This window comes from Tachypleus tridentatus, chromosome 4, assembly GCF_004210375.1.
Source record: "Tachypleus tridentatus isolate NWPU-2018 chromosome 4, ASM421037v1, whole genome shotgun sequence".
Classification (NCBI taxonomy): Eukaryota; Metazoa; Arthropoda; class Merostomata; order Xiphosura; family Limulidae; genus Tachypleus; species Tachypleus tridentatus.
Window position 1 is genome coordinate 96872884 of NC_134828.1, and position 20461 is coordinate 96893344.

General features: G+C 31.6%; 1 protein-coding gene across 1 annotated transcript in view; it reads left to right on the forward strand.

The window, feature by feature from the left end:
• Positions 1-16354, forward strand: part of LOC143249729 (acetylcholine receptor subunit alpha-like) — a 30484-nt gene extending 14130 nt beyond the window's left edge. The window contains exons 3-6 of the mRNA XM_076500047.1: positions 8695-8804; positions 9161-9341; positions 11106-11951; positions 15629-16354. Of these exons, the coding sequence (XP_076356162.1) occupies positions 8695-8804; positions 9161-9341; positions 11106-11951; positions 15629-15796 (1305 nt within the window). The 3' untranslated portion in view covers positions 15797-16354. The remainder of the gene's footprint in view (positions 1-8694; positions 8805-9160; positions 9342-11105; positions 11952-15628) is intronic.
• The last annotated feature ends 4107 nt before the right edge of the window (positions 16355-20461 follow it).

The window sequence follows — 20461 nt, forward strand, 5'->3', positions numbered from 1 at the left end:
TTTTTTCTATTTAGTTCGAACAAAAGAGAACTCTATGTACTATTTACTTCAGATGTTTTAATCTAGACGTTTCTGATGAAGGGAAATGAACATTTCTTAATCTATTCTTATAAGCTCTTTGTGGTTGTGAGACCCTTTGTGTTTTGTATTGTAATATTTTAAATATTTGACGTAATTAAACAAGTAACATTTTTCATATATACACATATATATGTTGTATACGTAGGTATAATGTAAAAAATTAATCCTAGTACAATTAAGGTAGAACCATTTCTTGATAATATAATTTTTCTTTCCAATAGCTAGTTATGTTCAATTCATTGGTTTTAAATTACTATAACTATTTACTGTCCTTTCATTTTTAAGAATTAAAATACATTTACAGCAATACAAAAAAACTGTTTTTTCAAACATTAATTAATCTCAAAGCCAGTGGCTTAGAAAGATATATAATACTTAGAAAGAGAAACCACAGAAAAAATTAACAGATGTGTTTGTTATTTACAACAATCATAAAAGTAAATTAACTCATGTTCTTAAACCCTATACTTTTACAACAACACTTAATGTCCATCAAGATATAAATAGGTTTGGTAGAAGACGGATCCAAACTTTTTCTCACTTTTCAATCTTGAAAATCGTTTCTTTTACAGTGTTTTAAAATTTAAAATTGAACACTTTTTATCCAAATTGTCTTATACTTCCTAGTCTCTCATTTTCAATAACAGCTATGGTTAACCTTTATAAAAGTCTTAACTATGTTTCTGCCCAGCTATGTTATGATGAATATCAGAAATCAAAGTTATTTTTCTTGTGTTCTGTTTCTTTCCTGATTAGATTAGATTGATTTATTTGTAATTCAAATATGAAAATTAATACAAATATATTTTCAGGTATATTTTAAAAATAGATAACAAACTACTCTGTTTCTCTCCTTGATTCAGTTTTGTTTTGTTTTTTTTTTGGCAACAATCGATTTAATCTGAGAAAAATACATGGAAGAAGAAAAAGCGACATGTCATATTTAACTGTTAGAAAAAAAATCACATCATTAAATATAATGTTCTTCAGAAGTCTTACCGGTTATGAGTTTTACATTTATAATTCTGAGACACTTAAAAGCTAAGTTCTTATAACGTGTGAACTTAATTTAAGTAGGATAATTCCAAAGACTTTACGATTCATTAATAAAAGCATTAATTGTCTTAAGTATAAATAATAATGTTTAACATTTCAATTTGGTATTAATAGCATTTGTATCGAGAACGTGCTTATACTTTTATAAGTAATGTTTGTCCTTTTAAAAATATTGTCCTAAATTGTACTTACCAGGTAGACGAATGCATTACAGATGAATTAGTAATCATCTTAAGATTTATGACATCATGCTTCTTGTGATTTAACTGTAAAAAATCAATTACGAGTTAGGTTAGTCACTTAAAACTCTTTAAAATATACAATTTTGTCGGCCTTTTTAAAGTAACTGTCTTCAAAAATATAATTTGAAACATAGTGATATTATGAATTTGACAGCGGTTATACATCTAGGTATTGTTTCTGTCGTAAGAAAACAATAATATCCTTATATTGAAAAGTTAGTCTAAATATTTTGATACTCAGCGTTCATAGTCATGTGCGTTTATTTAAATAAACAGTCTTAAAATAGCAAATATATTATTCTTAGAAAATGTGTTGGCTGTTTTCCTATTCTCCAACTTCGCGTTACGCTCTAATGAATCAAACTTAATTGTGGATTTAAAATTAATAGAAAATAAAACTTCCACGATTACACCACTGATAATCCTTTATTCAACAATCATAATGAAAAATACAGCACGCATTGAGCATTTCATAAAACTGTATTTAGTTAACTTGGATTTTCCTGAATACCGCATTATGATTTTGTTTGAAAGAAGTAAAGTCAGCCCAACTGTGGAATAAAAATATGGAACTTTCATGATCTAGTGTACACAACGTAAACCACATCTTTAGATTTAAATTTTAAAAGGAAAAAGCAGTGACATTAAATTCGAATATATTTTGCCTTTAGCTCGCTCACTCAATAGTATTTCTTCCACCATCAAGCCACGAGCACTTACAAAATAGACACTTTTACACCTCCATCTCACACCCACTTCAGGTAGAAAACGTTAGTCCTCAAGAAGTTAATATCCATTCAATGAAGCATATAAGAGCCGGCATGGCCAAGTGTGTTAAGGCGTTTGACGCGTAATCTGAGGGTAGCAGGTTCGAATCCCGGTCGCACCAAACATGCTCGCATTTTCAGCCGTGGGGACGTTATAATGTGATGGTCAATCCCATTATTTGTTGGTAAAAGAGTAGCCCAAGGGTTGGCGGTGGGTGGTGATGACCAGCTGCCTTCCCTGTAGTCTTACACTGCTAAATTAAGGACGGCTAGCGCAGATAGCCCTCGAGTCGCTTTGCGCGAAATTAAAAAACAAACAAACAAACTTTATATTTATTGAAGCAGCAGAATTTAAGTGAAGCGATAAATTATCCTAACGTTACAGCGTGTAAAATGCACAATCATAGAAATGTAGATGAAACGTATAACTTGTTAAACATTCTACCTAAAACGAGTCGAATAAATCTGTAGTAATAGATAGCAGAGATTCAGGTTAAATTTGTTCCAAGTGCTAAGTGCTGCTGATAATAATAATATTTAAAAATAGATATAAGCACTCTTACATTACGTTAAAAGGGTAGTTTCATATATCTTTTAAATTACGATAAATTAGCGGTCAGAAAGTATTGTTTTTATGTTCCTTGTTGATTTCTTCTGAATTTCGCACTAAGCTACACGAGAACTATCTGCGCTAGCCGTTCCTAATTTAGTAGTGTAAGGCTAGAGGGAAGGCATCTAGTCATTACCGCCCACCGCCAACTCTTGGGCTACTCTTTTACCAACGAATAGTGGGATTGAACATTATAACGCTCCCACGGCTGAAAGGGCAAGAATGTTTGGTGCGACGGGGATTCGAACCCGAGACCCTCGGATTATGAGTCGTGTGCCTTAACCACGTGGCCATGCCGGGCTTGTTTCTTGCTGAAGAGACAAAACTTAGAGTAAGTCACTGTTCCGTAAGTTCACATTTTACATTTTCCGAACAGACAGAAAAATGTAATGTCGAAATGTATTGCATGCTTCACCATCAATGAATTTTTCCTGATGCTTAAAAATCATTGTTTGCATACCAGGTATTATAGTAGCATAATGTGCTTGCTTACCCAAGAAGTAAGTATAAAGACAGCATAAAGGGGACAATTATATTAAAATGTGATATAAAAAGACACACACTTTTTTATCAAAATTAGCTTTACTTCCTGTTGGTGAGCGGAGCAACGAATAACTAACGCGATTCCAAGAACTAGAAATATCTCGTCTTACGTCGTGAAGAAATGTTTTATCTTGTTATCATTTACCATTAAGTGAATTTGTTGTTGTTATTGTGTAAAATTGAGTAAGTTACAAAAAACAAATCTGTAGAAATAATGATCCTCTTTTTGTCTTTTCTGTTCATGTTTCTCCTTCTTACAAATGAAATCCTTAAAAGGGCCAAGTATTCCTCTATTAATTTGTTTCCATCAGATGTAATTGACAGTAAATCCCCACGTCAATGTCATAACAGGTGAAAACAGATTAAGTAATGCAATTGTTGAGTAGGGCGAAATATTGTGGTTGGATTATTTCTTCGTGCCACTGTGGTAATCACGGACCCTTGAAAGTACTGACTAATGTGATCTGGTTCAACTCTAACGGACCAAACAAACATTTGGTGGATTATTTATTACTTTGAAAAACAAAACGGAAAACAAACAGATTAGATCAAGAGAAAGCCTTTGAGTGAGTGAAATGATAAAGATAACAGAAAGTTTTTAAAGATTTTGTTTGTTTGGTTTGTTTTGAATTTCGCTCAAAGCTACACGAGTGCTGTCTGCGGTAGCCGTCCCTAATTTAGAAGTGTAAGACTAGAGAGAAGGCCGCTAGTCATCACCACCCATCGTCAACTCTTGAAATAATCTTTTACCAACCAATAGTGGGATTGAACGTCACACTATAAAGACCCCACGGCTGAAAAGGCAAGCATATTTGGTGTGACGGGGATTTGAACTCTCGACCCTCAAATTACTAGTCGAGTGCCTTAACCACCTGGCCATGCCGAGACCCTTTTGAAAGAGAAAGTGTATCAAAACATATCGTCACTTCAACCAAAGTATTCTACATTAAAAGTCAGAACACATGGAGTATTAACAGAGCGTTTTTCTGTAATATCCGGTTTTTAAAAAAATTACGTATTATCAGCAATTGTAATTTGACTTTCTCAACAAACACTTTCTAGGCTATGGTATGAGGATTCATTAAATACAGAAATTCTTCTTGTTGTTTGTAATAATGTACAAACAAAGGGATATTTGTGCTCTGCCCATCACTGGTATAGAAAGCAAGTTTTTAGCGTTGTAAGTCTGCCAAAATACCATTGTGATAATTGGAGCCAGAAATACTTTTCATGAATAAGAAAAATGTTACTCAAAACTACTGTAGAGTTTAAATATATTAGATCAGTCGTGTCATCAAACCGAAAGGTTGATATGTAACTAATCTCGATTTTGCCAAATAAGCAGAAGTTCATACCAGTTATCGCCTTTCCTAAAGTAGAAACACATACCACTAAAAACTAAATAAACTCTGATACCAGTAAAATATAAACAAAGAAATATTCTACAAGGATTAATTGTTATTAAAGCAAACTGCACATGAAAAGCTGTTAGGAAGACGAAACTAGAAAGGGTGGGGTAAAAGAACGTAAGAAATATGTTCAATACCATATCTGTAAATGAAGTTGAACATCTTCTAAAGTTACCACCAAATGCATAGCAAAAATATTTGACAGTTATAGTAATAGAGCAAAGACCACAAAGAAGGTGGATTAAAGACTCTTGAAACATCGTTAACAAAATGCCAAAGTGTAAAGGTTCTTCTTTACAATACCTTAAAGTAGGAGAACCAAAAGAATAAACAGATAGCCACATTGTAAAATCAAAATATTTATAATTGAAATGAACACATTTGCAGCAAATACACCTGTAATTATATGTTTAAAGCAACGTCGCGTTTGTCTAAGTAAATGTAGTAATAAACAGTGTTTCATTCAAGATTTCTTTCCTCCTTTATAATATTGTTTATATCTATTTGAAGATAATTAACATATATTAAAATAAACACGCTTGAATGTTTTTTTTTCTTATAGCAAAGCCACAAAGGGCTATCTTATTAGCCCACCGACGGAACTCCAACCCCTGATTTTAGCGTTGTAAATCCGGAGACATACCGCTGTACTAGCGGGGGTCAACACACTTAAGAATTTTATCTTAGATTAAATATATACAAAAACGTAACATGTTATAATTCATTCGAGGAAAGAGAAATGAGTTGAATTTCTATATAATGAGCTTATTGTTAATCCTAAAATTAATGTTTGCTTTAGAGTATGGAACCTCAGATATTGTAAGTCCATAAAATTTCCGCTGTCCTACTAAAATGCTTGACATAAAAGTTCTGTTATATTTTATATTTTTTTAGTACAAAAGAGTATGTTATGTTTATTGGAAGTTAAACCAAAAGCTACACGATGGAGTATCCGTGCTCTGCTCACCCCGAGTATCGAGAACGTGTTTCTGGCATTGTAAGTCCGCAGACGTTCAGCTGTGTCACTGGAGGGAGGAGGCAACAAAAGAGTAACACAATTACAAAAAAAAAACTAGGACACACCTGTCTCACGTCGAAAATACATATTTTCTGTTTATTTTATTGAATTTTAAATGTACTTTCTATTGTTGTTGATCAAGAATCTGACATCTGTCACGTACCCCGATACAATTTCAATACACGTTTCTGTCTTTGGACAGCTTCACTGTTGTCTTGGAACCCAACGTCCAAGGATGGCTTAAGAATGACCATATTATCCTCCGCAGAATATTGTTAAAGTGAAAACTGGTTATAGGGTAACAGTACATAATTAAATTCATCAGGTTAGTTACGACTGATGATGGAGGAAGTAGTTTTAATAACCGAAAATATCTTTGTTTTAAAATACCGTAAACCATTCGTATAAACAGTAGGCCTAAGTATTTACGAATTGTCGTTAATTAAAATGTTCAGATGCTGGATTCTTGGTTCCTTTGATGCTTACGGATCTTAATATTTTTGTAGGTGTTTTTAATTTTTTTAAATGTCAATTATGTTTGGCTGAATTTCTTTGAGTAAATCTTTTGTTATAGGAAATTATTATTTGAAATAAATCGAAATATGGTTGAAATCGATAAAAATACTATTATGTTGGATATTAGACTATAATATTACGGGGATGGCATGAGTTGGTGGTTAAAGCACTTAACTCGCAATCTAAGGGTCACATACATGCTTGCCCTTTCAGCTGTGGAGACGTTACAATGTAACAGACAATCCCACTATTTTTTGGTAAAAGATTATTAGCGGTGGGCGAATTTGACTAGATGCCTTATCTCTAGTCGAGATTAGGAACGGCTAAAACATATTGCCCTCATGTAGCTTTCTCCAAAACAAACGAAAGCAATGTTATTATTAGTAATTGGGTATTTTTATTACTATTGCTAAATATTTACGTGATTAAATCCTATGCTTCAACTACTACTGTGTTACCACCTTTAGAAAAACTCGAGAATAAATAATATAAGTTGTGAAATGGCATATGTTCCGATCCTCAGACTTCCTGTTGGAAAGGCTTGTGTGCTACTGACTCATTAATTGTTTTACTGTTAGTACTTGAATCCAAATGTTATTTCAATGGTTTTATGAACGTGTGTTCAAGTTTAGCGAGAATTTCAGTTTAGTGGATATAAAACAATCCACTTATCTTTCTTTTTTCGTGTATGTGGCTCATATCCCATTTGGTAAGTATTACCCATTCTTTATATGGTTTCTTTTAACATCATGGACTACTAAAGATAAACCAAACCACTTTGACGAGGCTATAAAATAGTCACAATTGCTCCAGAAATCACAAAGACCAACTTCGATATATCCATCTTATTCTTTGAGTTAGTAACCATTGAAATTCTACAGGTACTCCGTCAATAACTTGAAAATAAAAGAGCTCTCAAAAAACACACCAATATTATAATCTCTACCACAACAGAGCCCACAATCAGTCATGTCAAAACAACTTAAACCAAACATGAAGTTAAACTCTATCAGCATGAACTCATTTCCCTCATCAATACTCAATAACCACTATTCTACAGGATTTGCCTCAGATGTGTTAATGATATTTTCGTAACAATGACATGTACTCTAAACAATATTTTGTAAATCTTAAACTATCTGAATAGGCGGTATCTAGCAATCCAGCTTATAATTAGAATTGTAAAAAACAACAAACACTGTTCCTAAATGATTGTTACCAAAACACCTAAGTTATATAATGCATCATTGGAGCTAACAAGAAATTACAATTATTGGTAAGTATTTAAAATACAGAGCAAACCACACCAACGGGATAAAAATAAAACCCTACATTTTGTCTAATTTTGAGAATGACGAATAAAATATTTCGAAAAGACAGATTAGAAATACACCATCCTGACAATAGATACAGTGAACACTTTGTAAAGAACATAAAAAGGAAGAAAATTACAAATACAATCCTCATGTTAACCTATATCAGAGTTTTCTTTGGAAACATATGGAGGATATGCTAAGACACATGAAACTAAAAAAACTACTATCACAATTAGAGCACACCGAATTTTTCAAAGACTCAATACGAAACTAAACACCATTTACAACATCTCTGATGAATCTGAATTCCAATACAAAACAAAACATCATTTAATCATTTAATAACGAAACACAACTTAAAACATCCATTGTGAGTGTGGACTCCAATATGCTGGTGATGTCAAAAGACCAACAAAAGTTAGAACTCAGAAACATATTAGGAAGAAAATAATACAGATCTTTCTGTAAAAGAGAATGTAATGAAATGGAAATAATTCTAAAATAATGAGATATAGATATACGAAAAAGATAAAAGAAGCTTTCTACATCCACCTACTCATAACATGCTCACTCAACGTTCATAAGCTTCAAATAGTTGTATAATTTATGTCCGTACAAGTGAAACAAGTGGATATTATATCAGCCCACCAACAGAATTTCATCACATATTACCCTTTAGACTCCTTCCTTGTAATTTCCTGAATACTGCGGCAGATTAGTACCCGAAGTGTGGAATATAAATTTATTTACAAGTAATATCCAGTAATATAGTAATTAATCATATTAAATTTACTATTATCTCCAAACTCAATACAATGGAAAGGTAAACTGCATGGTAAAATATATACAATGTAAGGGAAACTTATAAGATTTATTAATCTTAATTGTCATTATTTGAAATGATTATCATGTTAATGCTTTATTGCTGTTATGAAATAACGAATCAGGTACCCACTTTTGGCGTGAAAGACAATTACTTAGTACATTTTACAAACATATGTGACATTACCGTCATAGGTAATCAAAATAACTTGACCTTTTATTCCGATTAATGTAGTAAGTTAGATATTTTACTATTTTATTTATGGATATGGAAGATTCTAATTACTTTACAAGGTTGAAGATCTCCATTTCAGACTTGGCATGATTACAACTTGCAATGGAACCCAGATGAATATGGTGGAGTGGAGATGATACACATTCCAGCAGAGGACATATGGCTGCCTGACATTGTGTTATTCAACAAGTACTTTCTTCCTTTTTAACTACCTAAATTTAAGCCTCAAAATCTTTCATTGATACGCTTACGAAATTTAATATTGCTAAGCGTATCATATCTATAGTTCAGTGTTACAGTTTCAGGTTATAGAAAACAATCTAAATAAATAACATGAACAAAAGTGATAAAACATAGAAGTAAAAGTAAGTATCTCAAAGTTTTAGTGCGAAGATTTCTAAAACCGAATCGAAAACTTTGTCAAAAATATTAACATATTGTTGTAATTGTTGGATAAAAATATACTAAATTGTTAATAAGAACAGTTTACATAAGGAAGTCATATGTAGAAATCACTTACAGATAATTTAACACTGTCATTCTAGTTATGACGGCAACTACGAAGTGACCTTAATGACCAAGGCTACTGTCTATCATACTGGCGAAATAGTATGGAAACCGCCAGCGATGTACAAAAGCACGTGTGAAATTGATGTGGAATACTTTCCTTTCGATGAACAGTCCTGTTTGATGAAGTTTGGGTCATGGACGTACGACGGATTAGAGGTGTGGAAGTCACAGGGTCAAATCGTCTATTATTGTTATTATTTTCTGTCTAGGTTTATTCAATATAAACCGCAAATTGTGAAAAGAAGAAACAGTAAATTAGAGACCAAGTAATTATAAACATAAGAAATGTCTTGAAGACTAAAACAAAATAATTAAAAGCAGCTAAAACCAGAGTTAAAAGAAATTAGAGTATTTCATTTTTTTTAATCTGGTTTTAACTTATTTTAACTGCTTTGATAGAGTTCGAGAATGTACTAAAAACTTGTTTTCATGCTTGTTACAATGGAAATATAATACATCATTTAAGGTACTAGTGCGATATAACACTTGCCAAATTTATATTACAGACTAAAAATGTTGTTATAGTGAAAAATGTGAGATCTATACAAGTCTCCCTGTGACATGTGATGAGGTAAAAGCAATATCTACCTCACTACTTTTATGAATCTAAGTTATCATATACACTGACCAGTAAAAATCTAAGTTTAAACGCTTATATGCGCTAGATATGGTACAAACTGAAGATTTGGTCAACATATGCTGGAGTCAAAAACTCTAGTCATCAACCCTAATATAGTTGTGGGGTTAAAGCATGTTATTCAGAATTGTTATACAATATTGAACGCTTTCATTTGATTAGGAAAATTCACTAGTTATATTCAGGTCTCCTTTGTGTTTACGTGAATGGTTTGATGTTTCCAAAATGTATGTTATAGTGTGCATTAAAACACTGAAAGTGTTTTACTTACACAACTATATATCTAAAATAGTTGTTACGCATGCACAAATAAAATGCTCTGAATTCTACCAAAGTATGAAACTTACTGGTGAAACACGAATACTACAAAACGATTTTATAAACTTTTACCTATTTCATCCATTTTAAAATAATGTTTAATCATTCTAGGTTCGGTAAAAAATCAACAAAAAGAGTTCAACCGTTCAGAAATTGTAAACAAAAAGTGCAAAGATTGCTGAATTTTAAACATTTAATTATAAATACGATCCTCAAATTACAAATAGTTGTTGATTCATTTTAAATGTCGTAAACTATCTGGACTTTTTATACGGCAACAGAAAATAGATCTACTTATCGATCTAGAAATGTTTTTATATATTAAGGTTAGAAAGGTTTAGTAAATTCAAAATGCTTATCTATGTACACGATGTTCGTAACTTGAAACTTCAGACAACAGTTGAAAAGAGATCAGGAGATAACGTGTGGAAGTTGGATTGAGGAATTTTCGACTGTTTTGGAAAATTAAAGTTGCACTTTGTATAATGTTAAATCTACAAGAAGTATTTGAATTTTTGAAAGAAAAACCTATGAACATATATTCTTATTTTTAATATTTTAACACATGATCAAAAATAACTGTTCACTTCGTTTATATACAAATTTTCAAAGTTTGTGGTTACCAGCTCTTTCACTATTATATTAATAACGAGTTTATTTCTTTTGCTTTTATATATTGTTTTAAATATTTCCGTACATATAAAGTTTTATTAATTTGCTATTGTTTTTTCTTGTGTATTTATTAAATCAAATCAAGCATTTCAGTGTGTAAAATAATATATAAATACGTACGAAGATAGTTCATTAAGCTGTGGGTTATTGATTTTGGTTATGGTTGTCACACTTACGTTAATATTTCAAACTATGTTAAGCTTACTATGAATTATTTGAATACGTATAATCAAACCATCACTAAAGCTACTATTTGTATTTTGAGTAATCGTTCACATGAACTTCTAATGCAGGTTGACCTCAGTCACTTCAAGCAACAACCAGGCTCAAACGATGTTCCAATCGGTATAGACTTGACAGAATTTTACAAAAGTGTTGAGTGGGACGTTCTTCTTGTACCAGCAAAATACAATCTGGAATTCTACGACTGCTGCCCTGAACCATATCCAGACATTACGTTCAACGTCACAATGCGAAGGAAAACTTTATTTTACACTGTTAACTTGATAATCCCATGTGTAGGCATCTCATTTTTGACTGTTTTGGTATTCTACTTGCCTTCAGATAGTGGAGAAAAGGTTTCTTTGTGTATGTCAATACTAGTGTCCTTAACAGTGTTCTTTCTTCTATTGGCTGAGATCATCCCGCCCACATCATTGGCAGTTCCTCTTTTAGGAAAATATCTACTCTTCACCATGATATTAGTGACATTGTCGATATCTGTTACGGTTGGAGTCCTTAATGTCCACTTCCGATCACCCTCCACTCACAGTATGTCTCCCTGGGTCAGAAGAGTATTCATTCATATTATGCCACGTTTATTGCTCATGCGTAGACCACTTCTCACATCACAAGATGAACAAGGGGAACAACCAACTTCTTTTTCTAGAAGCTGCAATGGAGTAGAAGTCAGAAGAGACTCTTTTCTCCAAATGCCACGTTCCAGTAGAGATCCAGTCCCAACTGAGTCATTTGCTTACCAGGAACATGGAAGCCCTGACGATTCCATGCAAGAAGCAAATATTTTTGCACATAGAATATATCATTCCCACAGGCAGTATCATCCCGAAGTTAATCGAGCAATTGATAGTATACTCTACATTGCTGAACACATTAGAAAAGCAGATGAAGAGGAAAGTGTAAGTATATTCAATGTTCATTGAGTTTGTAAAATTTTTGAGAATCTTTTATATAGTTCATCATCTTTCATCAAGTAATTGCTATTTAAAAACTAACAGAACTTATTCCATTGTAAGTACCTCAATGAAAATATTTGTTTTTCCATCATATTCATGAAAGCCTCACTGTTAATAATAATAGATAAAAGCACATAATTTAGGATATTATGTGCACATAAAATACCCATTATTTTAAATAATTCAAATATATATATATAGTTCTTCTTTGTACTCATATAGTACATTCAGTACGTGTTAAAGTCTCATATTACAGTTGCGAACTTTACCTATTGGAGCTATCTGTGCTTTGCCCACCATGGCAATCAAAATCCGGTTTTTAGCATAGTGAATCCCAGACATACCGCTGAACCACTTGGGGACGAGAAGTTAAATAAATGATGACATGTATCCAGCTCATGGTATTTGCCAATAAAATTCATAGAGTTTTTTAATACAAATATTTTTATTACCCAATCAATAATACAATTTACAATAACAGTTGTTATAATCAATGATTTTATATACAAAAGTTGTTTTTTCACTAAAAAATAATACTTAATCATCTATTTGGTCCGTAACTGGATATCTTATGAATGATTCGTATGAGCGAAGTGAATTTTGAGTTGATATAGAGTGGAATTAATTAAATGGGAAGCTAGCTAGCTCTGCATTTTTGGTGAGTTTTCCGCCGTTGAAAGTATGTAATATCTTCGTAAAAATATCAATGTCCGATGTGAATCCACTGAAATTAAATGGTTTGTAATGTTCAAAAGCTATAAATGACCATGGTCAAATATCTAAAGTTCCCAATTAATGAACTGTAATCAGAGTAACAGTTTCCTAACCTTAGAGCGTACCAACTATAAAATTGGTATTTTATATTTTATATAATATAAATAATATACTCAAATAATATACACTGTCGCTTGGCGCGTCGTGTTGCTTACGTTTATAGGCATGAGGAGAGTTTCTAGAAGAGCCCGGCATGGCCAAGCGCGTAAGGCGTGCGACTCGTAATCTGAGGGTCGCGGGTTCGCATCCCCGTCGCGCCAAACATGCTCGCCCTTTCAGCCGTGGGGGCGTTATAATGTGACGGTCAATCCCACTATTCGTTGGTAAAAGATTAGCCCAAGTGTTGGCGGTGGGTGGCGATGACTAGCTGCCTTCCTCTAATCTTACACTGCTAAATTAGGGACGGCTAGCACAGATAGCCCTCGAGTAGCTTTGTGCGAAATTAAAAAACAAACAAGTTTCTAGAAATTTCAGCCTGCACTAAGAATACACCAGTGTCTACGTACACACATATATTGCTGATTCTTATACTCGAGAATCTTCCTAAGTTTAGTGAATTTCGCAATACTGATTTAATAGTATAAATTATGTACATTTATAAATATAAATTTAACTTAAACAGACATCGTTACTAAGATAGATATGTGATAGTAAATCCATCACAACATTTACAGGTGTTACATTTTTTTTTTTTTCGCTAAATATGATTGTTTTTTGTTTTTCGAATGTTTGTTAAATTTTGTTTGTGTCTAATAACCAAGAAGAGCAATAAACAGAGATGAAAAGTTGAAACTAAAATTCAAATATACATCTGTTGTTCCTATTTACATTCCTGTGAACATTAGCTTTGAAATAAACTATTTTAATTATTTGTTACCATGGCACGATATTATTACTTAATATATTCTGTTGAATGGTTTTAATCATTACTTAACATTGAAAAAAATACACATTTTTATCTTTGAAGTTAGTCTTGTAAAAGACCTAAGCCCCCCGCTAGTACAGCGGTAAGTCTACGGATTTACAACACTACGATCAGGTGGCTCGATTTCCTTCTGTGGGCTGAGCAGGTAGCTCGATGCGGCTTTGCTATGAGATAAACACACTTAAAGACCTAAAACGTATTGAGTGATTTAAATACTTTTCTTGTAACTTTCTATATGTATCTGTATTTTTCATTTTCAGCTTCCTATTTTTATAAATTAATGTTGCAATTATGTAATCAGGCGATATCACTCATTCTAGTTGTATAAATTGTTTGTACTCTTTGATTTTGTTTTCTTTGTAAGAAAAAAAAACAACTGCAAAATAATTCTTGAAACAATCCGAAACATATTAGGTTTCGCTCATCGTAGTTGTATAAATCATTTCTGTTCTTTGTTTTCTTTTGTAAAAGAAACAACAGCAACTGAAAATTAGTTCTTGAAGCAGTCCGAAAATTACTAGGTATGATAATTTAACATGTCAGTTGGTTTGTTTGTTTTTATCAATTTCACACAAAACTACACGAGGGCTATCTGCTCTAGCCGTCCCTAATTTAACAGTGTAAGACAAGAGGGAAGGCAGCTAATCATCATCACCCATTGCCAAATCTTGGGCTACTCTTTTACCAACGAATAGTGGGTTTTACCATCACTTTATAACACCCTCACAGCTGAAAGGGCGAGCATGGTTGGTGTGAGGGGGATTCAAACCCGCGACCTTCAGATCACGAGTCGAGTGCCTTGACCACTTAGCCTTTTTGGGCCTAAGGTATTAGAGATTACTTACTTTTATATATATTATTAAATAAAAGTACAGTAAAGTAGCTTATAAGGATTGTTGGGGCGTATCTAGTTTCAAAATCTGTTACATTTTATCAGACATCGCTGAAACAACAGAATCCGTAAACAAGTTATGCATTAAATTGTTCACTTTAAATTATTTCCGTTCGCTGAAATCTAGTATTATAATCTGTTTTTTTGCTTCAAGTCCAGTCATAATTAGTTTAATTTCATTTTTTTCATGAATGAGATATTAATAATTAATTCTACGTTTTGTTTCTGTGCATTAATTTAGTTAATATTAGAAACATGCGTGAGCATTGAGCTTCACCGATGCTCTTTTCTTCATCGGACAAAGGCTGCTATAGATTAATTTCGTGATTCTTATAAAACACTAAATAAAAAGAAATCTCTCCAGTTTAAGAAATTTTGATAATGTGTCATTTTATATTCCTGTGAAACGGAAAGTGGTTATTTATCAATAAATGTACAACGCTATTGTGTTTTATAAACAAAATTCTGCTTTATAGTCAAAATTAAAAAACACGCTGTGACGCATAATTTGAGAATAATAGGTTAATTTATAAAATAGTTAGGCCCGGAATGGCCAAGCGTGTTAAGGCGTGCGACTCGTAATATGAGGGTCGCGGGTTTGCATCCCGGTCGCGCCAAACATGCTCGCCCTTTCAGCCGGGGGCGTTATAATGTTACTGTCAATCACATTATTCGTTGGTAAAAGAGTAGCCCAAGAGTTGGCGGTGGGTGGTGATGACGAGCTGCCTTTCCTCTAGTCTTATACTGCTAAATTAGGGACGGCTAGCACACATAGCCCCCAGTATCTTTGTGCAAAATTCCAAAACAAACAAACAAAATAAAATAGTTATATTTAACGCATAATTCGGGGATAATGGGTTAATTTATAAAACAGTTATAATTCAAGTTATATATTCTTTCCTATGGCATGTTTATAAATGTTTAAGAATTAGAACATGTATATTATTAATTTCTTATATGTATGTGTATAATACATTTATACAACAAACTGATCCTAGCCCTTATCGTTATATGCATATATACTTTTAGGTTGTTGAAGACTGGAAGTATATTGCTATGGTCCTGGATCGTCTTTTTCTTTGGATCTTCACAATTGCTTGTGTAGTAGGGACTTGTGGTATTATTTTCCAAGCACCTTCTCTTTATGATGATACAATTCCAATTGATAGTATGTCGAAAATAGGGAGAGAATTATAATCTTCAATTTGAATTTTGTTTATATTGTCTTGACAGTTATATTAATAGGTGTTCTTTCCACCTCTGTTTCTTCAGCCCTGTATGGCAGCTACCAGGATGCTATAGTTTTGTAAAAGTAAACATTTCAAATTTTTGAATCTGTACTTCCTTTTAACATATGCGAGCGATCAGTAGAAAGTATCTGTTTTTTTTAACTACTGTTATGTTAATGCAGTAGAATGATATAAAATAATCCCCATTATTCCATCATAATTCTCCCCGATATACTATTGTTTTTCTTTGAAGACTTTTTTTGTGATTTGTATTGTTAAGATGTGTGTTAATTTGTAAAAAATAATTTTCTAAGAGTTTGTGAGAAATGAATAAAGACTTTTGGAACAACGTCTTGATGGTAACAATATGAAACGAATAAACAACAGATTTTGAAATATCATAATTTTTCATGTTCAAAATATTCCATGGATGTTGAAACTTCATAATTTAAAATAACAATAAATGTATGTTCTCAATGTTGATTACTATGTTTTGTTGGTTTTTTTTTACTATTTTTATCTTGTTATTTATACCTACTTGTCTTGATAATTTTATCTTGGCGTTATTTGATTTTTCTAGACATTTTAAAAACAAATAATTCATTGTATTCAACCTATTCTGAAAATTAAATATAATCAACACTTTCCAATTGTTGGAAAATTAAGAAAGGTTTGTAAACATTTCATCAGATATTAAGATATAACAAGATCTGTGTTTCACAATTTTCACAGTAGTATTTATCTTTAAGTTGAACTTTAGTAATTGAATTTAGCATAAACGATTATTAAAATATTTTTAATTGATCTACTTACAAATGAGTAAGTATAAAATTGCTGAATACATATATGTGTGTGTGTATATGCCCTGTTCAAATTAAAATTAATTTCTTTCTCTTGACAAAAGATTGAAATTTTGAATCAAATTAAAAATAATTCGTGATTAACCATGTGAGATGTTTACTGAAACCTTACCAGTAAAAGTAAAAGCCAGTACATTATAAAATACGTTGATTTAATTTCCAGTTATATCTTTACAGCAGTAAGAGCTGCGTTTTCATTCTTGAACGAGAAACAATTCAGCCACGGTGGCTTGAACACGGTAAGATTTCTAGAGAATCTATTTTGAAGAACAGACTTTAACTTATATGTTATGATAATAGAAAGCTATTGTTATGCGTCCTACATATAAAGAAAATAAATAGTCAGGGATACCGGAATAAAGAATATTGTACGCTTCATTTAAGTTATTAATTCTAATTTTATAAAATCGTTTTTTATGTTGAAATTGTAATGGAAATAATATCACCGCGTATCTTGAAACAACTAAAGAAATAACTTTATTACAAATAGATAAAGTAAAGAAAAGTATAATAAATTTCCTTTGATAGTAACTAATATTATTTTAAAACAATCACACTTTAAGACTTGTAGTTCCCTCCTCGAAAGTTTTTGCAGTAATATGTATCAATTAATTTTCATAATATCTAAAACATTTAACCCTAGAAGTAGCTGCAGAATGTTTTCCATTTCCTTTCTGAATACATATTTTTAAACTGCTTTGATAACAACTTATATGCGCATTTACTCTAATGGTTAAAGGTTTCAAACAATATATTCGTCGTTCACAAACTATTAATTTTGTTTTTATTATTACAATTCATCACACTAAAGCTAGTCTCTATTACGTATTTAACAAATTAAATAACTTAATTCACATATTTTCGTTTAGTTATTTTCTTTCAGTATGTTATGTATTATATGTTATCTCGCCCGACCTTCCAATTTATTATGTTAAGTGTTATTATATCAAGTAACTAGAAATTCGAATTTGTATGTTAATTGAATGTTGATATGTATTAAATTTATGATATTTTCCAAAACATTGATACACACTAATTGTTTTTTTTAATATCAATACATTTTAATATACAAATAACAATACAACTTATAATAATGGTTATTACACCATTTATAAACGTTTATAAACGTTAAGGCGAGGATCTATAAATTTCAGTGGACAAAAATGTAAAACACATATTGTTTATTTTTATCTTTTAACAAATTTATAGAATAGGCGCGAATTTCGCGAAACTTATTTAACACTATACCTTACATGCATTTCTAAATATATATATAACTGAAACAAGCGTCGATATAAAATAAATATGTTTTAATAAATTTATCACAAGTGAGAGTTGAATTAAGTAAAAACTTGAAATAATGCAACTTGGAAAATAAGGTCTAAATATTCATAAACAGGACTGATTATTATCAGCGCATCAGAAAAAACCGTTTCTTAACAAACAGGATGATGTAACAGCTTACTCTAATATAAATTAAATGAAATAGTAAAACGTGCGCTGGCGCATAGTCTATCTTCTGATTTATCACTCAAAAGCTTAATAAGTTAAACTTTTGTTGGAAATAGATCCGAATGTTTCTGCCTATACGGAATGGAACTTTAAGATTGTTAAGCCAAATGTAAGTAGTTTAGTTTTATTAATTTTAACCAGCTACAATTTTAGGAAATACCACATAGTCCAACAAAGAAGACTTTTTTAAGCACAAAGCTACACAATGGGCTATCTGTACTCTGCCCACCACGGGTATCGAAACCCGGATTTTAGCATTATAGGTCCGCAGACATACCGCTGAGCCACTGGGGGGGAAAACAAAGAAGAACACGAAGCTATTAAAAGTTTCAGTAAAATGAGAAACGTAGTTATCACGAAATGGGATAAAGTAATTAGAACTGCATAAATAAATTACTCGAGAGAGTTTATGACATCACTAAATGAAAGAAATATATAGGAATCCCATTTGTTTAAGAAAGGCATAATTACAGTGATATATTTTTAAGCGGAAAAAGTAACTTCATGTTGGAGAAGTTTTAGTACGACTCTGTCTAGTGTATTTGGTGTGATGTATCGCCTACTGAAAATCCATATAGATAAATCAAACATTTCTGTAAGACCAACGGTATTAAATATTGGTATTTATGATCATGGATTATCAAGTTTTAAACCAAATTTCTCAAACAGTGAGTTTACAGGAGGTATAGTTTTTATTTTTCTGATGAAATTTAAGGTTTGATGATGCCTTCCAGGCCATCTTCAACGTTGAATCATTGTGCAACAATATTCTGTTTGATGATATTGATTATTATTAAACACAAAGCTATACACAAAGGGCTATTTGTGCTCTGCTCAACACGGTACGGAAATCCGGTTTCTAACGGTATAAATCAGCAAACAAAATTAACATGCGTTTTTCAAGTTAACCTTTAAAATATTTTGTTGTTTCTTTATTTGTTAAGGAGAGAACTCTAAAACAGAAAAAAGTCATTTGCTAGTTGTTGTGATTGTGCCAAGGATTATACTTTTTTTTTGTAACAAGTAGTTAAACATTTCTATTGAATAATATATACATTTATGCAATTGTTAGGTTTCTGATAATTATTTGGTTAGTGTTTTGACTCGTTTCATAAATGATGGGGATTCGAAGTTTGCCTAGGATATTTTATACTATTCTTGAACAAAGCATTTTATGTAACTCAATTGCTTCAGTTGAATCAACAGTGAAATGAGTACCAATAAGTAACTGGGTGATTTAGAAACGATAGTCTGAAATCCCTTTCAGGAAGAATATTTCAACATTCTCAGCTCTTTCTGTTGCAGGAAACTGAACTTGAAATCGGCTTAATGTACCTTGATTTACTTAATTATTATTTTACTATATTAATGTATTGCAATTGCAGATAATAGGATGTATGTTGACTGTTAAACCCAGGCCAAATTTAAACCAGTAAACTATACGTTGTTTATAAAACTGTGTTCATTAAACTTGCTTTTTTGTAAATTTGCATTCCATGCCAGATGTTACATATTCCAAAGTAACAGTTAAGTTTTCCAAAATAGATGTTAAACATTTATAGGGAAATTATTAATGGTTCCGAGACTCTAACTTAACGATCTAATATTACTTTAGACATTTAAAAAACATTTCATTAATATCATGTATCTGTTTTTACTTAGCAACTGTATAAAGTTCTATATAAGACAAAGAATGTTTTGTACGAGAGCGTTCATAATTTTAGCACCACAATAATAATATTCTTTTTTTCTAATCATTTTTTATGCCCACAAACATAACCCTATCCGAGCATTTGCACGAATATTATAATATGAATGAAATTATACAAATATAGTTAAAACGTTACTTCAAATTCACTAGCAGCTTAATTTCCAATTATATTACTGCAGCTGTAAAATTACAAATGCCAAAAAAGTACTTTATGTTAAAAGATACATGACCAAAACATTACTTTGGTTATTAATTGTATTCAGAATGACTCTTTAAATTTAAACAAATGCTAAAAATGCTATTTTCTTTCGAAAAAGACTACATTTTACATAAATGAAAATAATATAATTCAATCAGTCTTTATATATTTTACTGTGTAAGCTGTAAATTATGGTAATCTAAAGCACTTGACCTAACAAAGCATTAAAACGGAATGAAAGTGCGTACAAACAAATCAATTGTATCCTATACCAAAAACCGAATTTTCACAATTGTACGTGCAGAATATTCGTTACTGATACTGCTTAGGACAAATCACGGTGGTAACAGA